Source organism: Motacilla alba, unplaced genomic scaffold (genome assembly GCF_015832195.1).
Source record: "Motacilla alba alba isolate MOTALB_02 unplaced genomic scaffold, Motacilla_alba_V1.0_pri HiC_scaffold_35, whole genome shotgun sequence".
In the NCBI taxonomy this organism is placed as follows: Eukaryota; Metazoa; Chordata; class Aves; order Passeriformes; family Motacillidae; genus Motacilla; species Motacilla alba.
In genome coordinates this window covers 607,111-630,650 of record NW_024037447.1, presented here as the reverse complement: position 1 = coordinate 630,650, position 23,540 = coordinate 607,111, and the positions used below count along the sequence as shown (strand labels likewise).

General features: G+C 57.9%; 2 protein-coding genes and 3 non-coding genes across 7 annotated transcripts in view; 2 read left to right on the top strand and 3 right to left on the bottom strand.

The window, feature by feature from the left end:
- Positions 1-1,165: 1,165 nt before the first annotated feature.
- TRNAM-CAU lies at positions 1,166-1,237 on the top strand. The gene has a single exon. It is a non-coding gene; the product is annotated as a tRNA-Met (tRNA).
- A 1,801-nt stretch (positions 1,238-3,038) lies between these two features.
- Positions 3,039-3,112, top strand: TRNAT-AGU. The gene has a single exon. It is a non-coding gene; the product is annotated as a tRNA-Thr (tRNA).
- Positions 3,113-3,318: 206 nt separating this feature from the next.
- Positions 3,319-3,390, bottom strand: TRNAE-CUC. Its single transcript has one exon. It is a non-coding gene; the product is annotated as a tRNA-Glu (tRNA).
- A 3,726-nt stretch (positions 3,391-7,116) lies between these two features.
- JOSD2 (Josephin domain containing 2) lies at positions 7,117-19,095 on the bottom strand. Of its 3 annotated transcripts, XM_038126588.1 has the most exons (6): positions 18,933-19,085; positions 17,378-17,591; positions 13,875-14,000; positions 10,381-10,441; positions 9,520-9,653; positions 7,117-7,364 (listed from the first exon to the last, which is right to left on the bottom strand). In XM_038126588.1, exons 1-6 carry the CDS (start codon positions 18,952-18,954, stop codon positions 7,265-7,267), a joined length of 657 nt encoding a protein of 218 aa, XP_037982516.1. In that variant the 5' UTR covers positions 18,955-19,085; the 3' UTR covers positions 7,117-7,264. The 3 variants fall into 3 exon arrangements, with proteins under 3 accessions (XP_037982516.1, XP_037982518.1, XP_037982517.1); XM_038126590.1 differs by lacking the exon at positions 9,520-9,653 and having other exon boundaries at positions 10,247-10,441; positions 18,933-19,095; XM_038126589.1 differs by lacking the exon at positions 13,875-14,000 and having other exon boundaries at positions 18,933-19,093.
- Positions 19,096-19,209: 114 nt separating this feature from the next.
- The window catches only part of ASPDH (aspartate dehydrogenase domain containing), a 6,267-nt gene continuing 1,936 nt past the window's right edge, over positions 19,210-23,540 (bottom strand). Inside the window, exons 2-5 of the mRNA XM_038126490.1 lie at positions 23,143-23,226; positions 22,632-22,890; positions 19,433-19,584; positions 19,210-19,329 (exon numbers count right to left, since the gene is read on the bottom strand). Of these exons, the coding sequence (XP_037982418.1) occupies positions 19,292-19,329; positions 19,433-19,584; positions 22,632-22,890; positions 23,143-23,226 (533 nt within the window). The 3' untranslated portion in view covers positions 19,210-19,291. The remainder of the gene's footprint in view (positions 19,330-19,432; positions 19,585-22,631; positions 22,891-23,142; positions 23,227-23,540) is intronic.

Sequence of the window (23,540 nt, the reverse complement as noted above, 5' to 3'; positions counted from 1 at the left end):
GCGGCACTGCAGGAGCGATGACATCACCAGCAGCGCCATTCATTGGCTGTGGATCAGCCAATCAGCACTAACAAGTGGGGCGGTGGAGCGGGATCAATGACATCACCGGCAGCGCTGCTCATTGGCCGGCACTCAGCCAATCAGCACCAACCGCAGAGCGGCGCAACAGAAGCGATGACATCACCGGCAGCGCCGCTCATTGGCCAGAAATCACCCAATGAGCGCAGGCAGCAGAGCGGTGCAGCGGGATCAATGACATCACCAGCAGCGCTGCTCATTGGCTGTCCATCAGCCAATGAGCGCGGGCAGCAGAGCGGAGAAGTGGGATCAATGACATCACCGGCAGCGCCGTTCATTGGCTGTCGATCAGCCAATCAGCGCTAACAGCAGGGCGGCGCATCGGGATCAATGACATCACCAGCAGCGCTGCTCATTGGCTGTCAATCAGCCAATCAGCGCTAACAGCAGGGCGGCGCATCGGGATCAATGACATCACCGGCAGTGCCGTTCATTGGCCGTCAGTCAGCCAATGAGCGCGGGCAGCAGAGCGGAGAAGTGGGATCAATGACGTCACCGGCAGCGCCGCTCATTGGCTGTTGATGACCCAATCAGCGCTAACAGCAGGTTGGTGCTGTGGGATCAATGACATCACCAGCAGCGCTGCTCATTGGCTGTCCATCAGCCAATGAGCGCGGGCAGCAGAGCGGTGAAGTGGGATCAATGACATCACCATCAGCACTAGTCATTGGCTGTCGATCAGCCAATCAGTGCAGGCAGTAGAGCGGATCAGCAGGAGCGATGACATCACCGGCAGCCCCGCTCATTGGCTGTTGATCACCCAATCAGCGCAAGCAGCAGAGCAGTGAAGAGGGATCAATGACATCACCGGCAGCGCTGCTCATTGGCTGTCAATCAGCCAATCAGCGCTAACAGCAGGGCGGCGCAGCGGGATCAATGACATCACCGGCAGCGCCATTCATTGGCTGTGCGTCACCCAATCAGCGCTAACAGCAGGGCGGCACAGGGGGATCGATGACATCACCGGCAGCGCCGCTCATTGGCCGTCACTCAGCCAATCAGCACGAGCCGCAGAGCAGCGCAGCGGGAGCGATGACATCACCGGCAGCGCCGTTCATTGGCTGTGAATCACCCAATGGCGGGCGGCAGCAGAGTGGCGCAGCGGGAGCGTGCTGGGCCCATAACCCAGAGGTCGATGGATCGAAACCATCCTCTGCTACATCCTTTTTTTTTCCCCCTCTTTTCCCAAAATTTTCCGATTTTTCCCCAAATTTTCCCGTTTTCCCTCAAGTTTCCCATTTTCCCTTCATTTTCCCCTTAATTTTTGGGGGATTTTGGGGTAAAAGTTGGGGATATTGGGATGGAATGCTGGGGGGTTTAGGGAAAAAATGGGAGATTTTGGGCTGAAAATTGAAAATTTTGGGGGAAATTTGATGATTTTGGGGCAAAATTTGAAAATTTTGTGGGGAAAATTGGAAATTTGGGGCAAAAATGGAGAATTTGGAGGGAAATTTTGGAAATTTTGAGGGAATTTTGGAGAATTTGTTGGGGAAATTTCGGGATTTTGGGGCAAATTTGGGAATTTTGAGGTAAAAATGGGAGACTTGGGGGGGTTTGGGGGAAAATTTGGGGATTTTGGGGGAAATTTTGGGATTTTGGGGCGAAATTCGGGGATTTTGGGATGAAATTTGAGACATTTGGGGTGAAAATTGGGGATTTTGGGATGGGCTTTGGGGGGTTGGGGGGAAAATCAGAGATTTTGGGGTGAAAATTAAAAATTTTGGGGGGAAATTTCCGGATTTGGGGATTTCAGGGCAAAATTTTGGAATTTGGGTGAAATTTTGGAGGGAAATTCGGAGATTTTGGGGTGAAAATTGAGGATTTTGGACCGGAATTGGGGGAGTTTGGGGTAAAAATCGAAGATTTCGGGGGAAAATTTCAGGATTTTGGGGTCTTTTCATTTTTGGGGAGGGAAAATTTGGGATTTTTTGGTTATTTTCCCTTTTTTGGGGGGGAATTGGGATTTTTTAGGGCTGGAAAATTGGGATTTTTGGGGTTTTTTTTCCTTTTTACGGGAGGTAAATTTGGGATTTTTAGGGATGGGGAAATTTGGGAATTTTTTGGGGTTTTTTTCTCTTTTTTGGGGAGCGAATTTAGGCTTTTTTGGGGGAGGAAATTTGAGATTTTGGGTTTTTTTTTGCTTTTTTGGGTGGGAGAAATTTGGGGTTTTTGGGGAGGAGAAATTTGGATTTTTTGGGGAGGGAAATTTTGGGAATTTTTTTGGTTTTTCCTTCTTGGGGAAGGAAAAATTTGAGATTTTTTGGGGAAGGAAATTGGGATTTTTTAGGGGATGAAAATTGAGATTTTTGGGGTTTTTTTTTTTCTTTTTTACGCCCAGGAAAATTTGGGATTTTTTGGGGAAGAAAAATTTGGAATTTTTGGAGAGGGGAAATTTAAGATTTTGGGGTTTTTCCCTTTTTAGGAAAGGAAAATTTCGGATTTTTTGCGTCTTTCCTTCTTAGGACAGGAGAAATTTGGGATTTTTGGGTTTTTTCCTTTTTTAGGGATGGGAAATTGGGAATTTTGGGGAGGGGAAATTTGGGAATTTTGGGTTACAGGAATTTGGGATTTTTTGGGGTTTTTCCTTTTTTGGGGAGGGGAAATTTGGGGGTTTGGGGTCTCCCCTTTTTTAGAGGGGGAAAATTTGGGATTTTTGGGGGTGGGAATTTGGGAATTTTAGGGATGGGAAACTTTGGGATTTGGGGATTTTTTCCTTCTTAGGGGAGGAGAAATTTGGGATTTTTGGGGTTTTCCGTTTTTTAGGGAGGAGAAATTTGGGATTTTTGGGGAGGGAAATTAGGGATTTTGGGGTTTTCTCCTTTTTGGAGAAGGGGAAATTTGGGATTTTTGGGGAAGGAAAATTTGGGTTTTTTGGGAATGGGGGAATTGGGGATCTTTAGGGAGAGGGGAATTTTGGGATTTTTGGGTTTTTAGCTTTCAGGGCGGCACAAGGAGCGCGCGGCGCCGTGGCTTAGTTGGTTAAAGCGCCTGTCTAGTAAACAGGAGATCCTGGGTTCGAATCCCAGCGGTGCCTCCGCTCTGTCGCGATATAATCGCGACAGCACCGGTGACATTTTGTACCTCAGGTCACCTTTTCATTTCGAATTTAATAAATTATTTTTCGACGAGACGCTGAGTAAAGGGTGTGGGGGGGAGGAAAAAGAAGATTCCGCGAGCGGCAGCGGGAAGAAGTTGGGAAAAAAATTGGAAATAAATAAAATATAAAAAGAAGCGGCGGTGTTCCCTGACCGGGAATCGAACCCGGGCCGCGGCGGTGAGAGCGCCGAATCCTAACCACTAGACCACCAGGGACGGCCGGGAGCTGCGTGGCGGCGGCGCCACCAGACCTACAAAACCGCGCGCTGATTGGCTAAACCCGTCCTGAAGGCGTGTCAATCAAAGAGCACAGCCAATCAGAGCACAGCCCATGGGTGGTAACGCCCTCCGCCTCAGGTTTCCCGCCTCTCTCGCCCGGCGCTGTGGAGAGGAAATTGGGGGATTTTGCGGTGGGCTTCGGGGATTTTGGTGGAAAATTCGGGGATTTAGGGGTGGAATTCTCTGGTTCAGGGGGAAACCCGGGGATTTGTGCGCGAATTGCGGAGATTTCGGGTGGAAATTTGGGGATTTTTGAGCCGCGCGGCTCCGACGCCCTCAAAACCAGGCCCGCGCGCTGATTGGCTAAACCGGTCCTGATGGTGTGTCAATCAAAGTGCACAGCCAATCAGAGCGCGGGTCAGGGGTGGGCGCTCCCCTCGCCTCAGGATTCCCGCCTCCTCGTCTGGGGGAGGTTTTGGGGATTTTGGGGCGGAATTTGGGAGTTTCTTGGTGGAATTCAGAGATTTGGGAGAGAACTCGGGGGTTTTTGAGCTTTTTGGGGGTGAAATTCAGGAGATTTTTGGGGGCAAAACTGGGGATTTCGGGTGGAAAGTCGGGGGTCTTGCTCCGAAGCCGTATGCTGTGCGCTGATTGGCTGGGGTAGTACGGAGAGGGTGCCAATCAAGATCCAGAGCCAATCAGAGCGCGGCTCAGGGGTGGTCGCTCCCCTCGCCTCAGGTTTCCCACCTCCCCGTGTGGGGGAGATTTTTGGGATTTTGGGGAAAAAATCGGGTATTTTGGTGAAAACGTCGGGGGTTTAGGGGTGGAATTCTCCTTTTTAGGAGGAAATCCGGGGATTTGTGCGTGAAATGCGGAGATTTTGGGGTGAAATTCGGAAATTTTGAACTGCGCGGCTCCAAGTCCCTCAAAACCACGACGCCTGTTGATTGGCTAAACCCCTCCCGACGGTATGTCAATCAAAGGACACAGCCAATCAGAGCACGTCACGGGGGTGGTCGCCCCACTCGCCTCAGGTTCCCGCCTCCCTGTCTTGGGGAGATTTTCGGGGATTTTGGGGCGGAATATGGGAGTTTTGGTGAAAAATTAGGGGATTTGGGGGTGAAATTGGCGGATTTGTGAACGAAATGCGGAGATTTGGGGTAAAATTCGGGGGCTTCGGGTGGAAATTCGGAGGTTTTTCCCTGAAGCCGCCTGCTGTGCGCCGATTGGCTAGGATGGTCCAGAGGAAGTGCCAATCAAAGTGCAGAACCAATCAGAGCGCGGATCAGATGTGGTCGCGCGCCCCCTCAGGTTTCCCGCCTCTCTCCCCTGGCGCTGTGGAGAGGAAATTTGGGGATTTTGGGATGAAATTCGGGGATTTAGGGATAAAATTCTCCCTTTTAGGAGGAAATCCGAGGATTTGTGTGTGAAATGCGGAGATTTTGGGGCGAAGATCGAGAATTTCAAGCCGCGCGGCGCAAACGCCCCCAAAACCACGCAGCGCGCTGATTGGCTGTGCGAGATGAATGCAGCTGTCTGTCAAAGCAGTGAGCCAATCAGAGCGCGGATCTGAGCGTTGGTAACGCCCCTATGCCGGGTTTCCCGCCCCCTGCTCAAAGGGGGAGAAAATGGGGAATTTTGGGGCGAAATTCGGGGATTTTGGGGAAAAATTTGGGGATTTTGTGGAGAAATTTGGGGATTATGGGGCGAAATTTGGAGATTTTGAGGGAAACTCGGGAATTTTGGGGTAAAATTTGGGGATTTTGGGGTAAAATTTGGGGATTTTCGGGTGAAATTTGTTGATTTTGGGGTCAAATTTGAGGATTTTGGGGCGAAATTTGTGGATTTTGAGGGAAACTCGAGAATTTTGGGGTTAAATTCGGAATTTTTGAGGGAAACTCGAGGATTTTGGGGTTAAATTCGGGATTTTGGGGTGAAATATGGAGATTTTGGGGTTAAAATGAGGGATTTGGGGGTAAAATTTGTGAATTTGGGGCTAAATTTGGGCATTTCGGGGTGAAATTTGGGGATTTTGGGGTAAAATTTGGGGATTATGGGGCAAAATTTGGAGATTTTGAGAGAAACTCGGGAATTTTGGGGTTAAATTTTGGGATTTTGGGGCAAAAATTGGGGATTTGGGGGAGAAATTCGGGGATTTTGTGGAGAAAATTGGGGATTTTGGGGTAAAATTTGGGGATTTTGGGGTGAAATTCGGGACTTTTGGGGTGAATTTCAGGGATTTTGGGGCAGAATTTAAGAATTTTGGGGAGAAATTTGGGGATTTTGGGGTAAATTTGGGAATTTTGGGGTAAAATTTGGGGATTTGGGGGCAAAAAATGAGGAATTGAGGTGGAATTTGAGGATTTTGGGACAAAATTTTGGGATTTTTGGGGGGTTTTGAGGTGGAATTTTGGGATTTTGGGGTGAAATTTGGGAATTTTGAGGGAAACTTTGGAATTTCGGGGTGAAATGTGTGGATTTTAGGGTGGAATTTGAGGATTTTGGGCAAAATTAGTAGATTTGGGGTGGAATTTGGGGATCTTGAGATGAAATTTGGAGATTTTGGGGTGGAATTTTGGGATTTGGGGGACAAAAATTGAGGATTTGGGGCAAAACTTGAGAATTTGGGGGTTAAATTCGAGGATTTTGGGTAAAAGTTGGAAATTCTGGGGTGAAATTTGGGGATTTTGGGGTAAATTTGGGCATTTGGGGGTAAATTTGGGGATTTTGGTCCAAGCACGCAGACACGGAGCTGCCACCAATCGCTTTTAATCCTTTCGGGGAAGGAATCGAAGCCACCCAGGTGTGCCCAGGTACCCCCAGGTGTCCCCAAATGCCACCCAGGTGTGTCCCAGGTGTCCCCATGTGCCACCCAGGTGCCCCCAGGTGTGCCCAAATGCCACCCAGGTGTCCCCAGGTACCCCCAGGTGTCCCCAAATGCCACCCAGGTGTCCCCAGGTACCCCCAGGTGTCCCCAAATGCCACCCAGGTGTGTCCCAGGTGTCCCCAAATGCCACCCAGGTGTCCCCAGGTACCCCCAGGTGTCCCCAAATGCCACCCAGGTGTGTCCCAGCTGTCCCCATGTGCCACCCAGGTGCCCCCAGGTGTGCTCAAATGCCACCCAGCTGCCCCCAGGTACCCCCAGGTGTCCCCAAATGCCACCCAGGTGTGTCCCAGGTGTCCCCATGTGCCACCCAGGTGCCCCCAGGTGTGCTCAAATGCCACCCAGCTGCCCCCAGGTGTGTCCCAGGTGTCCCCAGGTGCCACCAAGGTGCCATCCGGATACCCCCAGATGTCCCCAGGTGCCATCCGGGTACCCCCAGATGTCCCCAGGTGCCATCTGGGTACCCCCAAGTGACACCCAGGTGTCCCCAGCTACCCCCAGGTGTCCCCAAATGCCACCCAGGTGCCCTCAGGTGTGTCCCAGGTGTCCCCAGGTGCCACCCAGGTGCCATCCGGCTACCCCCAGATGTCCCCAGGTGCCATCTGTGTACCCCCAAGTGACACCCAGGTGTCCCCAGCTACCCCCAGGTGTCCCCAAATGCCACCCAGGTGCCCTCAGGTGTGTCCCAGGTGTCCCCAGGTGCCACCCAGGTGCCATCCGGGTACCCCCAGATGTCCCCAGGTGCCATCTGGGTACCCCCAAGTGACACCCAGGTGTCCCCAGCTACCCCCAGGTGTCCCCAAATGCCACCCAGGTGCCCTCAGGTGTGTCCCAGGTGTCCCCAGGTGCCACCCAGGTGCCATCCGGGTACCCCCAGATGTCCCCAGGTGCCATCTGGGTACCCCCAGGTGCCATCCAGGTGTCCCCAGGAGCCCCCAGGTGTGTCCCCAAGTGACAGCCGGGTGTCCCCAGGTGTCCCCGCAGGTGTCACTCGGGCCGCAGCCACGTCCCCGCCTCCTCCACGTCGCGGGCCACCACCAGGAACAGCTCCGAGGGAGCCGGGGCCAGCGCCGCCCGCAGGAACTGCCTGAGGGGACAGCGGGGGACAGTCAGGGGACACACAGGGGACAATCGCGTGACAACGAGGGGACAACGAGGGGACAACGAGGTGATAAACAGGGGACAACGAGGTGAGAATGAGGGGAGAAACAGGTGACAACGAGGGGACAATGAGGGGACAATGAGGTGAGAACGAGGGGACAAACAGGTGACAATGAGGGGAGAAACAGGTGACAATGGCAGGACAAACAGGTGACAGTGAGGGGACAACCTGGTGACAATCAGGGGACAATGAGGGGACAATGAGGGGACAATGGGGAGACAATCAGGGGACAATGAGGGGACAACCAGGTGACAATCACGTGACAATGAGGGGACAATGGGGAGACAATCAGGGGACAATGAGGGGACAAACAGGTGACAATGAGGTGACAAACAGGTGACAGTGGGGGGGACAAACAGGAGACAATGAGGGGACAAACGGGTGACAATGGGGGACAATGAGGGGACAATGAGGGGACAAACAGGTGACAATGGGGGACAATGAGGGGACAAACAGGTGACAGTGAGGGGACAAACAGGGGACAATGAGGGGACAACCAGGTGACAATGAGGGGACAAACAGGTGAAAACAAGGTGACAATGAGGGGACAGTCAGGTGACAATGGGGGGACAAACAGGGGACAATGAGGGGACAATCAGGGGACAAACAGGGGACAATGAGGGGACAACCAGGTGACAATGGGGGGACAACCAGGTGACAATGGGGGGACAAACAGGGGACAGTGAGGGGACAATGAGGGGACAACCAGGTGACAATGGGGGGACAACCAGGGGACAATGAGAGCACAAAGAGGTGGAAACATGGTGGCAATGAGGGGACAATCAGGCGACAGTGAGGGGACAAACAGGTGACAGTGAGGGGACAAACAAGGGACAAACAGGAGATAAACAGGTGACAATGAGGGGACAACTAGGTGACAATCACGTGACAATGAGGGGACAATCAGGGGACAATTAGGGGACAATGTGGGGGCAAACAGGGGACAATGAGGTGATAAACGGGACAGTGAGGGGACAACCTGGTGACAATGGGGGGACAATCAGGGAACAATGAGGGGACAAACGGGACAATTACGGGACAAACAGGGGACACTGAGGGGACAAACGGGTGACAAAGACGTGACAACAAGGTGATAAACAGGTGACAATGGGGGGACAACCGGGGACAATGAGAGCACAAAGAGGTGAAAACAAGGTGGCAATGAGGGGACAATCAGGTGACACTGCGGGGACAAACAGGGGACAATGAGGGGACAAACAGGTGACAATGAGGGGACAAACAGGTGAAAACAAGGTGGCAATGAGGGGACAGTCAGATGACAATGGGGGGACAAACAGGGGACAATGAGGGGACAAACAGGGGACAGTGGGGAGACAAATAGGGGACAATGAGGGGACAAACAGCTGAAAACAAGGTGACAAGTAGGTGACAGGAAGGTGACAGCCAGGTGTCCCCAAGTGACACTCAGGAGCCCCCAGATGCCACCTGAGGTGTCCCCAAGGTGTCCCCAAGGTGTCGCTGAGGTGTCCCCGAGGTGTCCCCAGGTGCCCCAGCTGTCCCCAGATGCCACCCAGGTGTCCCCAAGTGACAATTAGATGTCCTCAAGGTGTCCCCAAGCTGTCCCTGAGCTGTCCCTGAGCTGTCCCCAAGGAGATGTCCCCAGATGCCACCTGAGGTGTCCCCAAGGTGTCCCCGAGCTGTGTCCGAGGTGTCCCCAGGTGCCCCGAGGTGTCCCCGAGATGCCACCTGAGGTGTCCCCAAGTAACAATTAGATGTCCCCAAGATGTCCCTGAGCTGTCCCCAAGGAGATGTCCCCAAGGTGTCCCCGAGGTGTCCCCGAGGTGTCCCTGAGCTGTGTCCGAGGTGTCCCCAGGTGCCCCGAGGTGTCCCCAGATGCCACCCAGGTGTCCCCAAGTGACAGTCAGGTGTCCTCAAGGTGTCCCCAAGCTGTCCCCAAGGTGTCCCCAAGGAGATGTCCCCCAGATGCCACCTGAGGCATCCCCAAGGTGTCCCCGAGCTGTGTCCGAGGTGTCCCCGAGGTGTCCCCAGGTGCCCCGAGTTGCCCCCAGACGCCACCCGGGGTGTCCCCAAGCCGTCCCCGCGGTGTCCCCGCTGTCACCTGAGCTCGGGCTCCGCCCCGATGGCGGTGGGCGTGGCCAGCTTGGAGTCCAGGTTGTAGAAGGTGTCGCCGAAGGGGCGCACGCAGAGCCAGTGGGGGCGGCGCAGGGGCAGCGCCAGCGTCCCCAGCGTCACCCGGGCGTCCCCAGGTGCCACCCGCGGTGTCCCCAAAGCGTCCCCGAGGTGTCCCTGAGCTGTCCCCGGGGAGGTGTCCCCAAGGCGTCCCTGAGATGTCGCTGAGGTGTCCCCGAGGTGTCCCTGAGCTGTGTTCGAGGTGTCCCCAGGTGCCCCGAGGTGTCCCCAGTTGCCACCCAGGTGTCCCCAAGTGACAATTAGGTGTCCTAAAGGTGTCCCTGAGCTGTCCCTGAGCTGTCCCCAAGGAGATGTCCCCCAGATGCCACCCGAGGTGTCGCCAAGGTGTCCCTGAGCTGTGTTCGAGGTGTCCCCAGGTGCCCCGAGGTGTCCCCAGATGCCACCCAGGTGTCCCCAAGTGACAGTCTGGTGTCCTCAAGGTGTCCCCAAGCTGTCCCTGAGGTGTCCCTGAGCTGTCCCCAAGGAGGTGTCCCCCAGATGCCACCCAAGGTGTGCCCAAGGTGTCCCTGAGGCATCCCCAAGGTGTCCCTGAGCTGTGTCCGAGGTGTCCCCGAGGTGTCCCCAGACACCCCGAGTTGCCCCCAGACGCCACCCGGGGTGTCCCCAAGCTGTCCCCGCGGTGTCCCCGCTGTCACCTGAGCTCGGGCTCCGCCCCGATGGCGGTGGGCGTGGCCAGCTTGGAGTCCAGGTTGTAGAAGGTGTCGCCGAAGGGGCGCACGCAGAGCCAGTGGGGGCGGCTCAGGGGCAGCGCCAGCGTCCCCAGCGTCACCCGCGAGGGGACATTGAGCAGGAAGCCCAGGACGTGGGACAGCGACAGGCGCTCCAGGGGGCTGGGGGGGGACAGCCGTGACGTCAGAGGGGCGGGGCTAATTAGGGAGGGGTAATTAGGGAGGGGTAATTAAGGGGGGGTTGGTAGATGGGGGAGGGCAAGGATAGAGGGCACCAATTGGGTCTGGGGTCTCGGGAGGTCCCAAATTTGGGTCTGGGGTCGTTGGAAGGGTTCGGAATTTGGGTCTGGGGTCTGTCCGGAATTTGGGGAGGGGTCTCGGGGGTTTTTCCCTAATTTGGGGAGGGGTCTCATGATCACTGTTCCCGCCACCCAGCCCCAGGACAGGGGAAGTTTGGGGGGTCCCAAATTGGGTCTGGGGTCTCAGGGAGGGCCCAGATTTGGGTCTGGGGTCTCGGGAGGGGTCCGGAATTTGGGTCTGGGGTCTGTCCGGAATTTGGGGAGGGGTCTCACCGCCGCTTGTCCCACCAGACCGCCGCCAGCCCCAGCGTGCCAATGGGAACTCTCAGTAGGGGTGGGGGCAGAGAGGGGTGCCAAATTGGGTCTGGGGTCTCGGGGAGGTCCCAGATTTGGGTCTGTGGTCTCGGGAAGGGTTCGGAATTTGGGTCTGGGGTCTGTCCCGAATTTGGGGAGGGGTCTCGGGGGTTTTTCCCTAATTTGGGGAGGGGTCTCATGATCACTGTTCCCGCCACCCAGCCTTGGGACAGGGGAAGTTTGGGGGGTCCCAAATTGGGTCTGGGGTCTCGGGGAGATCCCAAATTTGGGTCTGGGGTCTCGGGAAGGGTCTGGAATTTGGGTCTGGGGTCTGTCCTGAATTTGGGGAGGGGTCTCGGGGGTTTCTCCCGATTTAGGGGTGGGGCCTCCTCCTCTCCCACAACCACCCAGCCCCGGGACAGGGGAAGTTTGGGGGCTCCCAAATTGGGTCTGGGGTCTCGGGGAGGGCCCAGATTTGGGTCAGAGCTTGTGGGAAGGGTCCGGAATTTGGGTCTGGGGTCTGTCCAGAATTTGGGGAGGGCTCTCAAGGGGTTTCTCCCTAATATGGGGAGGGGTCTCACGATCACTCTTCCCACCACCCAGCCCCGGGACAGGGGAAGTTTGGGGGGTCCCAAATTGGGTCTGGGGTCTTGGGGAGGGCCCAGATTTGGGTCTGGGGTCTCGGGAGGGGTCCGGAATTTGGGTCTGGGGTCTGTCCTGAATTTGGGGAGGGGTCTCGGGGGGTTTCTCCCGATTTAGGGGTGGGGCCTCCTCCTCTCCCCACAACCACCCAGCCCCAGGAAAGGGGAAGTTTGGGGGGTCCCAAATTGGGTCTGGGGTCTCGGGGAGGTCCCAAATTTGGGTCTGGGGTCTCGGGAAGGGTCTGGAATTTGGGTCTGGGGTCTGTCCCGAATTTGGGGAGGGTTCTCGGGGGGTTTCTCCCTAATATGGGGAGGAGTCTCATGATCACTCTTCCCACCACCCAGCCCTGGGACAGGGGAAGTTTGGGGGTTCCCAAATTAGGTCTGGGGTCTCGGGGAGGTCCCAGATTAGGGTCTGGGGTCTCGGGAGGGGTCCGGAATTTGGGTCTGGGGTCTGTCCTGAATTTGGGGAGGGGTCTCGGGGGTTTCTCCCGATTTAGGGGTGGGGCCTCCTCCTCTCCCACAACCACCCAGCCATGGGACAGGGGAAGTTTGGGGGGTCCCAAATTGGGTCTGGGGTCTCGAGGAGGGACCAGATTTGGGTCTGGGGTCTCGGGAAGGGTCCGGAATTTGGGTCTGGGGTCTGTCCGGAATTTGGGGAGGGGTCTCAGGGGATTTTTCCCTAATTTGGGGAGGGGTCTCATGATCACTGTTCCCGCCACCCAGCCCCAGGACAGGGGAAGTTTGGGGGGTCCCAAATTGGGTCTGGGGTCCTGGGGAGATCTCAGATTTGGGTCTGGGGTCTCGGGAGGGGTCTGGAATTTGGGTCTGGGGTCTCGAGGCTCTGTCCTGAATTTGGGGAGGGGTCTCACTGCCTTTTGTCCCAAAAGCCCCAGGAGAAAGGAGAGATTTGAAAGGTCTCAAACTGGGTCGGGGGAGTCCCAAATTGGGTCTGGGGTCTCGGGGAGGTCCCAGATTTGGGTCTGGGGTCGTGGGAAGGGTCCAGAATTTGGGTCTGGGGTCTGTCCTGAATTTGGGGAGGGGTCTCGGGGGGTTTCTCCCTAATTTGGGGAGGGTTCTCATGATCACTGTTCCCACCACCCGCCACCCAGACCCGGGACAGGGGAAGTTTGGGGGGTCCCAAATTGGGTCTGGGGTCTCGGGGAGGGCCCAGATTTGGGTCAGGGGTCGTGGGAAGGGTCCAGAATTTGGGTCTGGGGTCTGTCCCAAATTTGGGAGGGGTCTCGGGGGGGTTTCTCCCGATTTAGGGGTGGAGCCTCCTCCTCTCCCCACAACCACCCAGCCCGGGACAGGGGAAGTTTGGGGGTCCCAAATTGGGTCTGGGGTCTTGGGGAGGGCCCAAATTTAGGTCTGGGTTCACAGGAGGGGTCCGGAATTTGGGTCTGGGGTCTGTCCGGAATTTGGGGAGGGTTCTCGGGGGGTTTCTCCCTAATATGGGGAGGAGTCTCATGATCACTCTTCCCACCACCCAGCCCTGGGACAGGGGAAGTTTGGGGGTTCCCAAATTGGGTCTGGGGTCTCGGGGAGGGCCCAGATTTGGGTCTGGGGTCTCGGGAAGGGTCTGGAATTTGGGTCTGGGGTCTCGAGGCTCTGTCCCGAATTTGGGGAGGGGTCTCAGCACCTTCTGTCCCAAAACCTCCCAGGAGAAAGGAGAGATTTGAAAGGTCTCAAACTGGGTTGGGGGGTCCCAAATTGGGTCTGGGGTCTCGGGGAGGGCCCAGATTTGGGTCTGGGGTCTCAGGAGGGGTCAGCAATTTGGGTCTGGGGTCTGTCCCGAATTTGGGGAGGGCTCTTGGGGCTTTTCTCCCTAATATGGGGAGGGGTCTCATGATCACTCTTCCCACCACCCGCCATCCAGCCTTGGGACAGGGGAAGTTTGGGGGGTCCCAAATTGGGTCTGGGGTCTCGGGGAGGTCCCAAATTTGGGTCTGGGGTCTTGGGAAGGGTCTGGAATTTGGGTCTGGGGTCTGTCCCAAATTTGGGGAGGGGTCTCGGGGGTTTCTCCCGATTTAGAGGTGGGGCCTCCTCCTCTCCCACAACCACCCAGCCCCGGGACAGGGGAAGTTTGGGGGGTCCCAAATTGGGTCTGGGGTCTCGAGGAGGGACCCGATTTGGGTCTGGGGTCTCGGGAAGGGTCTGGAATTTGGGTCTGGGGTCTCGAGGCTCTGTCCTGAATTTGGGGAGGGGTCTCAGCACCTTCTGTCCCAAAACCTCCCAGGCGAAAGGAGAGATTTGAAAGGTCTCAAACTGGGTTGGGGGGTCCCAAATTGGGTCTGGGGTCTCGGGAAGGGTCCGGAATTTGGGTCTGGGGTCTGTCCGGAATTTGGGGAGGGGTCTCACCGCCGCTTGTCCCACCAGACCGCCGCCAGCCCCAGCGTTCCCAGCGCCGCCATCACCACGTTGACGTCGTAATTGCCCGTGCCCAGCAGGCTCCGGTGGGGGTTGGGCCGCGAATTGGGGGCCAACCTGGGGGGGCTTCAGGGTGAGACCCCTCCCCAAATTAACCCCGACCTCCCCCAGGGCCCCCCCGAGACCCCAGACCCAATTTGGGGAGGGAAACCCCCCCTCAGAGGGACCCCAGACCCAATTTGAGGAGGGGAATCCCCTCCCAGAGCCAATGGGATCCCTCAAAGCGATGACGTCATTTTAAAGGGGGGAGACCCCTCCCCAAATCTGGGAACCCCCTGAGACCCCTCCCCAAATTAACCCTGACCTCCCCCAGACCCCCTCCGAGACCCCAGACCCAATTTGGGGAGGGAATCCCCCCTCAGAGGGACCCCAGACCCAATTTGGAGAGTGGAATCCCCTCCCAGAGCCAATGGGATCCCTCAAAGCGATGACGTCATTATAAAGGGGGGAGACCCCTCCCCAAATTTGGGAACCCCCTGAGACCCCTCCCCAAATTAACCTCGACCTTCCCCAGGGCTCCCCAGAGACCCCAGACCCAATTTGGAGAGGGGAACCCCCCTCAGAGAGACCCCAGACCCAATTGAATCCCTCAAAGCGATGACGTCATTTTAAAAATGGGAGGGGAATGAGGGGAGACCCCTCCCCAAATTTGGGAACCCACTGGGACCCCTCCCCAAATTAACCCCGACCTCCCCCAGACCCCCTCCGAGACCCCAGACCCAATTTGGAGAGGGGAATCCCACCCCGAGAGACCCCAGACCCAATTTGGGGAGGGGAATCCCCCCCCCAGAGCCAATGGAATCTCTCAAAGTGATGACGTCATTTAAAAGGGGGGAGACCCCTCCCCAAATTTGGGAACCCCCTGAGACCCCTCCCCAAATTAACCTTGACCTCCCCCAGGGCTCCCCCGAGACCCCAGACCCAATTTGGAGAGGGGAATCCCCCCTCAGAGGGACCCCAGACCCAATTGAATCCCTCAAAGCGATGACGTCATTTTAAAAATGGGAGGGGAATGAGGGGAGACCCCTCCCCAAATTTGGGAACCCACTGGGACCCCTCCCCAAATTAACCCCGACCACCCCCAGACCCCCTCTGAGACCCCAGACCCAATTTGGGGAGGGGAATCCCCCCCTCAGAGAGACCCCAGACCCAATTTGGGGAGGGGAATCCCCCCCTCAGAGGGACCCCAGACCCAATTTGGGGAGGGGAATCCCCCCCTCAGAGGGACCCCAGACCCAATTTCGGGAGGGGAATCCCCCCCCAGAGCCAATGGGATCCCTCAAAGCGATGACGTCATTTTAAAGGGGGGAGACCCCTCGCCAAATTTGGGAACCCCCTGAGACCCCTCCCCAAATTAACCCCGACCTCCCCCAGACCCCCTCCGAGACCCCAGACCCAATTTGGGGAGGGAATCCCCCTCAGAGAGACCCCAGACCCAATTGAATCCCTCAAAGCGATGATGTCATTTTAAAAATGGGAGGGGAATGAGGGGAGACCCCTCCCCAAATTTGGGAACCCACTGGGACCCCTCCCCAAATTAACCCCGACCTCCCCCAGACCCCCTCCGAGACCCCAGACCCAATTTGGGGAGGGGAACCCCCCCTCAGAGGGACCCCAGACCCAATTTGGGGAGGGGAATCCCCTCCCAGAGCCAATGGGATCCCTCAAAGTGATGACGTCATTATAAAGGGGGGAGACCCCTCCCCAAATTTGGGAACCCCCTGAGACCCCTCCCCAAATTAACCTTGACCTTCCCCAGGGCTCCCCAGAGACCCCAGACCCAATTTGGGGAGGGGAACCCCCCTCAGAGAGACCCCAGACCCAATTGAATCCCTCAAAGCGATGACGTCATTTTAACAATGGGAGGGGAATGAGGGGAGACCCCTCCCCAAATTTGGGAACCCACTGGGACCCCTCCCCAAATTAACCCCGACCTCCCCCAGATCCCCTCCGAGACCCCAGACCCAATTTGGGGAGGGGAATCCCACCCTGAGAGACCCCAGACCCAATTTGGGGAGGGAATCCCCCCTCAGAGAGACCCCAGACCCAATTTGAGGAGGGGAATCCCCCCCCAGAGCCAATGGGATCCCTCAAAGCGATGACGTCATTTTAAAGGGGGGAGACCCCTCCCCAAATTTGGGAACCCCCTGAGACCCCTCCCCAAATTAACCCCGACCTTCCCCAGGGCTCCCCAGAGACCCCAGACCCAATTTGGGGAGGGGAACCCCCCTCAGAGGGACCCCAGACCCAATTGGGGAACCCTCAAAGCGATGACGTCATTTTAAACTGGGGCAGACCCCTCCCCAAATATGGGAAACCCTACCCGAGACCCCTCCCCAAATTCGGGAACCCCCTGGAGACCCCTCCCCAAATTCAGGAATGCTTCAAACCACCCTAAAACCCCCCTAAACCCCTCTGAGACCCCTCCCCACACCTTTGAGACCCCTCCCCAAATTCAGAAACCCCCCTGAGACCCCTCCCCAAATTCAGGAACGCTTCCCACCACCCTAAAACCAGCCCCAAACCCCTCTGAGACCCCTCCCCAAATTAGGGAACCCCTCTGAGAACCCTGCCCACACCCTTGAGACCCCTCCCCAAATTCAGAAACCCCTCTGAGACCCCTCCCCAAATTAGGGAACCCCACCGAGACCCCTCCTCACACCCTTGAGACCCCTCCCCAAATTAGGGAATCCCTCTGCGGCCCCTCCCCACACCCTTGAGACCCCTCCCCAAATTCAGAAACCCCCTGAAGACCCCTCCCCAAATTCATAAACCTGTCGGAGACCCCTCCCCAAATTCAGGAACACTTCCCACTGCACTAGAACCAGCCCCAAACCCCTCTGAGACCCCTCCCCAAATTCAGAAACCCCTCTGAGACCCCTCCCCACCCTTTGAGACCCCTCCCCAAATTCAGGAACGCTTCCCAGCACCCTAAAACCCCCCCAAAGCCCCTCCCAAAGCCCCCAAACCCCCCTGAGACCCCTCCCCAAATTAGGGAACCCCTCTGAGACCCCTCCCCACACCCTTGAGACCCCTCCCCAAATTCAAAAACCCCTCCGAGACCCCTCCCCAAATTCATAAATCCCTCTGAGACCCCTCCCCAAATTCAGAAACCCCTCTGAGACCCCTCCCCAAATTAGGGAACGCTTCTCACTGCACTATAACCCCCCCCAAAGCCCCTCCCAAAGCCCCCAAACCCCCCTGAGACCCCTCCCCAAATTCAGGAACCCTTCTGACACCCCCTCCCCAAATTAGGGAACCCCTCTGAGACCCCTCCCCACCCTTTGAGACCCCTCCCCAAATTCAGGAACGCTTCCCAGCACCCTAAAACCAGCCCCAAAGCCCCTCCCAAAGCCCCCAAACCCCCCTGAGACCCCTCCCCAAATGCAGCAACCCCCCCAGGACGGCTGCCCGAATTGGGTCTGGGGTCTCACCGCTGGCAGATGCGGTCGGCCGAGGCCTGGCTGAGCCAGGGCCGCTGCAGGAGGTTGTTGAGGGCGTGCAGGGCGCAGAGCTGCCGGCGCTGCCGCTCGTGGTACGGCACCCCCGGGACCCCAGACCCAAATCCCGGCAGCCCCCTCCCCAAATCGGGGAGATCCCCCAGGACCCCCCCCAAATCCGGGCTGGGGGAGGGGCAGGCCTGGGGGGCTGCGGGGGGGGGGAGAGGGGAAATGAGCTTGCGGGAAGCCCCAAATCCCCCTAAGACCCCAGACCCAAATTCCCTCAAATTCACCCTGAGACCCCTCCCTAAATTCCCCCAAATCACCCCGAGACCCCTCCCCAAATTTCCCCCAAATTCACCCTGAGACCCCTCCCCAAATTCTCCCCAAATTCCCCCGAATCACCCTGAGACCCCTCCCCAAATTCTCCCCAAATTCCCCCGAATCACCCTGAGACCCCTCCCCAAATTCCCCCAAATCACCCCGAGACCCCTCCCCAAATTTCCCCCAAATTCACCCTGAGACCCCTCCCCAAATTCTCCCCAAATTCCCCCGAATCACCCTGAGACCCCTCCCCAAATTCCCCCCAAATTCCCTCAAATCACCCTAAGACCCCTCCCCAAATTCCCCCAAAATTCACCCTGAGACCCCTCTCCAAATTCCCCTCAAATTCCCCCGAATCACCCTGAGACCCCTCCCCAAATTCCCTCAAAATTCCCTCAAATTCACCCTGAGACCCCTCCCCAAATTCTCCCCAAATTCCCCCGAATCACCCTGAGACCCCTCCCCAAATTCTCCCCAAATTCACCCTGAGACCCCTCCCCAAATTCCCCCCAAATTCACCCTGAGACCCCTCCCCAAATTCCCCTCAAATTCCCCCGAATCACCCTGAGACCCCTCCCCAAATTCCCTCAAAATTCCCTCAAATTCACCCTAAGACCCCTCCTCAAATTCTCCCAAAATTCCCCCGAATCACCCTGAGACCCCTCCCCAAATTCCCCCAAATTCACCCCGAGACCCCTCCCCAAATTCCCCCAAATTCACCCCGAGACCCCTCCCCAAATTCTCTCAATTCAGCCCTGAGACCCCTCCCAAAATTCCCTCAAATCACCCCGAGACCCCTCCCCAAATCCCCCTCAAATTCCCCCGAACCAACCTCAGACCTCTCCCCAAATTCCCTCAATTCAGCTCCGAGACCCCTCCTCAAATTCCCCCCAAAACTCCCCACAATCCCCCCAAAACCCCTCCCACGACCCCCAACCCCCTCCCCAAATTCCTGACACCCCCAAATTCCCCCGCACACTCCCAAGGCCACCCTGACCCCCCCCCAAACCCCCTCAAATCCCCCCAAAATCCCCCCGGGACCCCCAAACCCCCCCAGGCCTCCCCAGCCCTTCCCCCTCAGGGCCCTCAGCGCGGCCTCCGCCTCCCTCCCCTCCCAAATCCCCTCCCGCCCCCCAAAAACCCCCCGGGCCCTTCCTGCGCCCCCCAAGCCCCCCCAGGACCCCTCGGGACCCCCCAAAACCCGGCCCCGGCTCCCCCTCCTCACCCCGCGCGTCCTCCGGGGCCATGGCGGCCTCTGCCCCCTCAGGGCCGCGACTACAACTCCCATCACACCTTGCGCCGCGCCGACCAATCAGAGCGCGCCGATCTCCGCGCCTCAACTCGTGTGTCCAATCAGCGCCTTGACCTTCTTCCCGTCTTCACCAATCAGCGGTGAGAACCCTCCCTCCCGTCGTGCCCCGCGCGGCGTTTCCACCAATCAGATCGCGCCTCTCCCCCGCCGCCATTACAAGAAGGGCGCCACCACCGCCAGGCCCGGCCAGGGATTTATTGTCCCCAAAATGTCCCCAAAGTGTCCCCAGAGTGTCCCCAAAGTGTCCCCGCGCGTGTTTCCGCTGTTCCTCCTCAGCAGAGCTTGACGCAGCCGCCGTGTCCGGTGCAGGCTGCGGGGAGGGGACAGAGTGAGCGGCCCCGAGGTGACACCGAGGTGACACCGCGGGGGGGGTGGCACAGGTGACACGGGTGGCGCGGGTGACAGCGACACACCCTGCACGCTGCTCCAGAAGCTGTGGCGGGTGGCGCTGCCGGTGACGTGGCCGGGCTCGGCGGGGTTGCGGCGGCTGCTGGTGACGGTCAGGGAGCGGCCGCGCTCGGGCACCGCGGTGACCTCGACGTCGATGATGTGACAGTTGGGGACACTGTGGGGACATTGGGGACACCTCGACGTCGATGATGTGACAGTCGGGGACACTGTGAGGGGACATTGGGGACACTGAGGGGACACTGGGGACACCTCGACGTCGATGATGTGACAGTCGGGGACACTGTGAGGGGACAGTGACAGGGACACTGTGAGGGGACAGTGACTGACACCAGTGACACCTCGACGTCGATGATGTGACAGTCCGGGACACTGGGGGGACATTGGGGACACTGAGGGGACACTGGGAACACCTCGACGTCGATGATGTGACAGTCGGGGACACTGCGGGGACATTGGGGACACTGTGAGGGGACAGTGACTGACACCAGTGTCACCTCGACGTCGATGATGTGACAGTCGGGGACACTGCGGGGACAGGGACAGGGACACTGAGGGGACACTGGGGACACTGAGAGTGACACCTCGACATCGATGGTGTGACAGTCGGGGACACTGGGGACAGGGACAGGGACACTGGGGACACTGCGGGGACATTGGGGACACTGAGGGGACAGTGACAGGGACACTGGGGACACCTCAACATCGATGATGTGACAGTCGGGGACACTGCGGGGACATTGGGGACACTGAGGGGACACTGGGGACACCTCGACATCGATGATGTGACAGTCGGGGACACTGTGAGGGGACAGTGACAGGGACACTGTGAGGGGACAGTGACACCAGGGACACCAGTGACACCTCGACACCTCGACGTCGATGATGTGACAGTCGGGGACACTGGGGGGACATTGGGGACACCTCGACGTCGATGATGTGACAGTCGGGGACACTGTGAGGGGACAGTGACACCAGGGACACCAGTGACACCTCGACATCGATGATGTGACAGTCGGGGACACTGGGGACAGTGACAGGGACACTGTGAGGGGACAGTGACACCAGGGACACCAGTGACACCTCGACACCTCAACGTCGATGATGTGACAGTCGGGGACACTGGGGGGACATTGGGGACACTGAGGGGACACTGGGGACACCTCGACATCGATGATGTGACAGTCGGGGACACTGTGAGGGGACAGTGACACCAGGGACACCAGTGACACCTCGACATCGATGATGTGACAGTCGGGGACACTGCGGGGACATTGGGGACACTGAGAGGGGACAGTGACTGACACCAGTGTCACCTCGACGTCGATGATGTGACAGTCGGGGACACTGCGGGGACATTGGGGACACCTCGACGTCGATGATGTGACAGTCGGGGACACTGTGAGGGGACAGTGACAGGGACACTGTGAGGGGACAGTGACACCAGGGACACTGTGAGGGGACAGTGACTGACACCAGTGACACCTCGACATCGATGATGTGACAGTTGGGGACACTGTGGGGACATTGGGGACACCTCGACGTCGATGATGTGACAGTCGGGGACACTGCGGGGACATTGGGGACACTGAGGGGACACTGGGGACACCTCGACATCGATGATGTGACAGTCAGGGACACTGGGGACAAGGACAGTGACACTGAGAGTGACAGCTGGACATCGATGATGTGACAGTCGGGGACACTGGGGACACTGAGGGGACATTGGGGACCCTGAGGGGACAGTGACAGTGACACTGTGACACCTCGACATCGATGATGTGACAGTCGGGGACACTGAGGGGACAGTGACAGGGACACTGAGGGGACAGTGACAGGGACACTGGGGACACCTCGACATCGATGATGTGACAGTCGGGGACACTGAGGGGACATTGGGGACACTGAGGGGACAGTGATGGTGACACTGGGGACACTGAGGGGACAGGGACAGTGACACCAGTGTCACCTCAACATCTATGGTGTGACAGTCGGGGACACTGCGGAGACATTGGGGACACTGGGGACTGGGACAGTGACAGTTGGGGTGACACAGAGGGTCACAGGTGACACAGGTGACACACAGGTGACACAGGGATGACACAGGTGACACAGGAGGTGCCACACACAGCATAAGTGACACACAGGTGACACAGAGGTGACACACAGGTGACACAGAGATGACAGAGAGGTGACACAGGTGGCATACACATGACACAGAGATGACACATGTGACACACAGGTGCCACACACAACACAGGTGGCACACAGGTGACACAGAGATGACACAGGTGACACAGGAGGTGCCACACGCAGCACAGGTGACACAGAGGTGACACAGAAGGACACCCAGGTGACACAGAGGTGACACAGGTGACATAGAGGTGACACAGGTGTGACACAGGAGGTGCCGCACGCAGCACAGGTGACACAGGAGGTGCCACACAGGTGGCACACATGACAGAGGTGACGCACAGGTGACACAGAGATGACACAGGTGCCACAGAGGTGACACAGAGGGTGACACAGGTGCCACACAGGTGACACAGGAGGTGCCACACACAGTACAGGTGACACACAGGTGACACACAGGTGACACAGGAGGTGCCACACACAGCACAGGTGACACATGAGTGACACCCAGGTGACACAGGTGCCACACAGGTGACACACATGACAGAGGTGACACACACACGCAGCACAGGTGACCCAGCAGGTGACACAGGTGACACCCAGGTGTCACACAGGTGACACAGAGATGTCTCAGGTGACACAGGAGGTGCCGCACACAACACAGGTGACACACAGGTGCCACCTGGATGCCACACAGGTGACACACAGGTGACACAGGTGACCCAGCAGGTGACACAGGTGACACACACGTGACACAGAGATGACACAGGTGACACAGGTGCCACCCAGATGCCACACAGGTGACACACAGGTGACACAGGTGACCCAGCAGATGACTCAGGTGACACACACGTGACACAGAGATGACACAGGTGACACACAGGTGATGCACAGGTGACACAGGTGCCATCCAGCTGCCACACAGGTGACACAGAAGGACACCCAGGTGACTCAGGTGACACAGAGATGACACAGGTGACACAGGAGGTGCCACACACAGCACAGGTGACACAGAGGTGCCACCCAGGTGCCACAGGTGCCCCCCAGGCGCCACCCGAGCGCTGTCCCCACCTGGGGTCGGCCACCAGGCAGGCGGTGACGCCGTCGAAGCCGAGGCGCGGCGCTGCCACCGCGGCGGCCGCCAGGCTGTTGACGTTGTTGGGGACGAGGGGACACAGCGGCCGCAGGGGACCCCGGTACAGCACCGTGCGCGTCCCCGAGGCCACCGCGGCCGCCACCCGCGGGGACAGCCAGCCCCGCGCGCGGAAACTGCCCGGGGCCTTCGTCATCGTCACCTTCAGCGCCTGGGGACACAGAGGGGACACTGTCACTGTCACTGTCACTGTCATTGTCATTGTCACTGTCACTGTCACCTCTGGGGACACGGGCACAGCCAGCCCCGCACGCGGAAACTGCCCGGCGCCTTGGTCATCGTCACCTTCAGCGCCTGGGGACACAGGGGGGACAGGGACACTGTCACTGTCACTGTCACTGTCATTGTCACTGTCATTGTCACCTCTGGGGACACAGGGGACAGCCAGCCCCGCGCGCGGAAACTGCCCGGCGCCTTCGTCATCGTCACCTTCAGCGCCTGGGGACACAGGGACACTGTCATTGTCATTGTCACTGTCACTGTCACTGTCACTGTCATCGTCACCTTCAGCGCCTGGGGACACAGGGGACACAGACACTGTCACTGTCACTGTCACTGTCACCTTCAGCGCCTGGGGACACGGGGACAATGTCACTGTCACTGTCATTGTCACCTTCAGCACCTGGGGACACGGGGACAATGTCACTGTCACTGTCACTGTCATTGTCACTGTCATCGTCACCTTCAGCGCCTGGGGACACACAGAGGGGACACTGTCATTGTCACTGTCACTGTCACTGTCACCTCTGGGGACACTTGGTCATCGTCACCTTCAGCGCCTGGGGACACACAGAGGGGACACTGTCACTGTCATTGTCACTGTCACT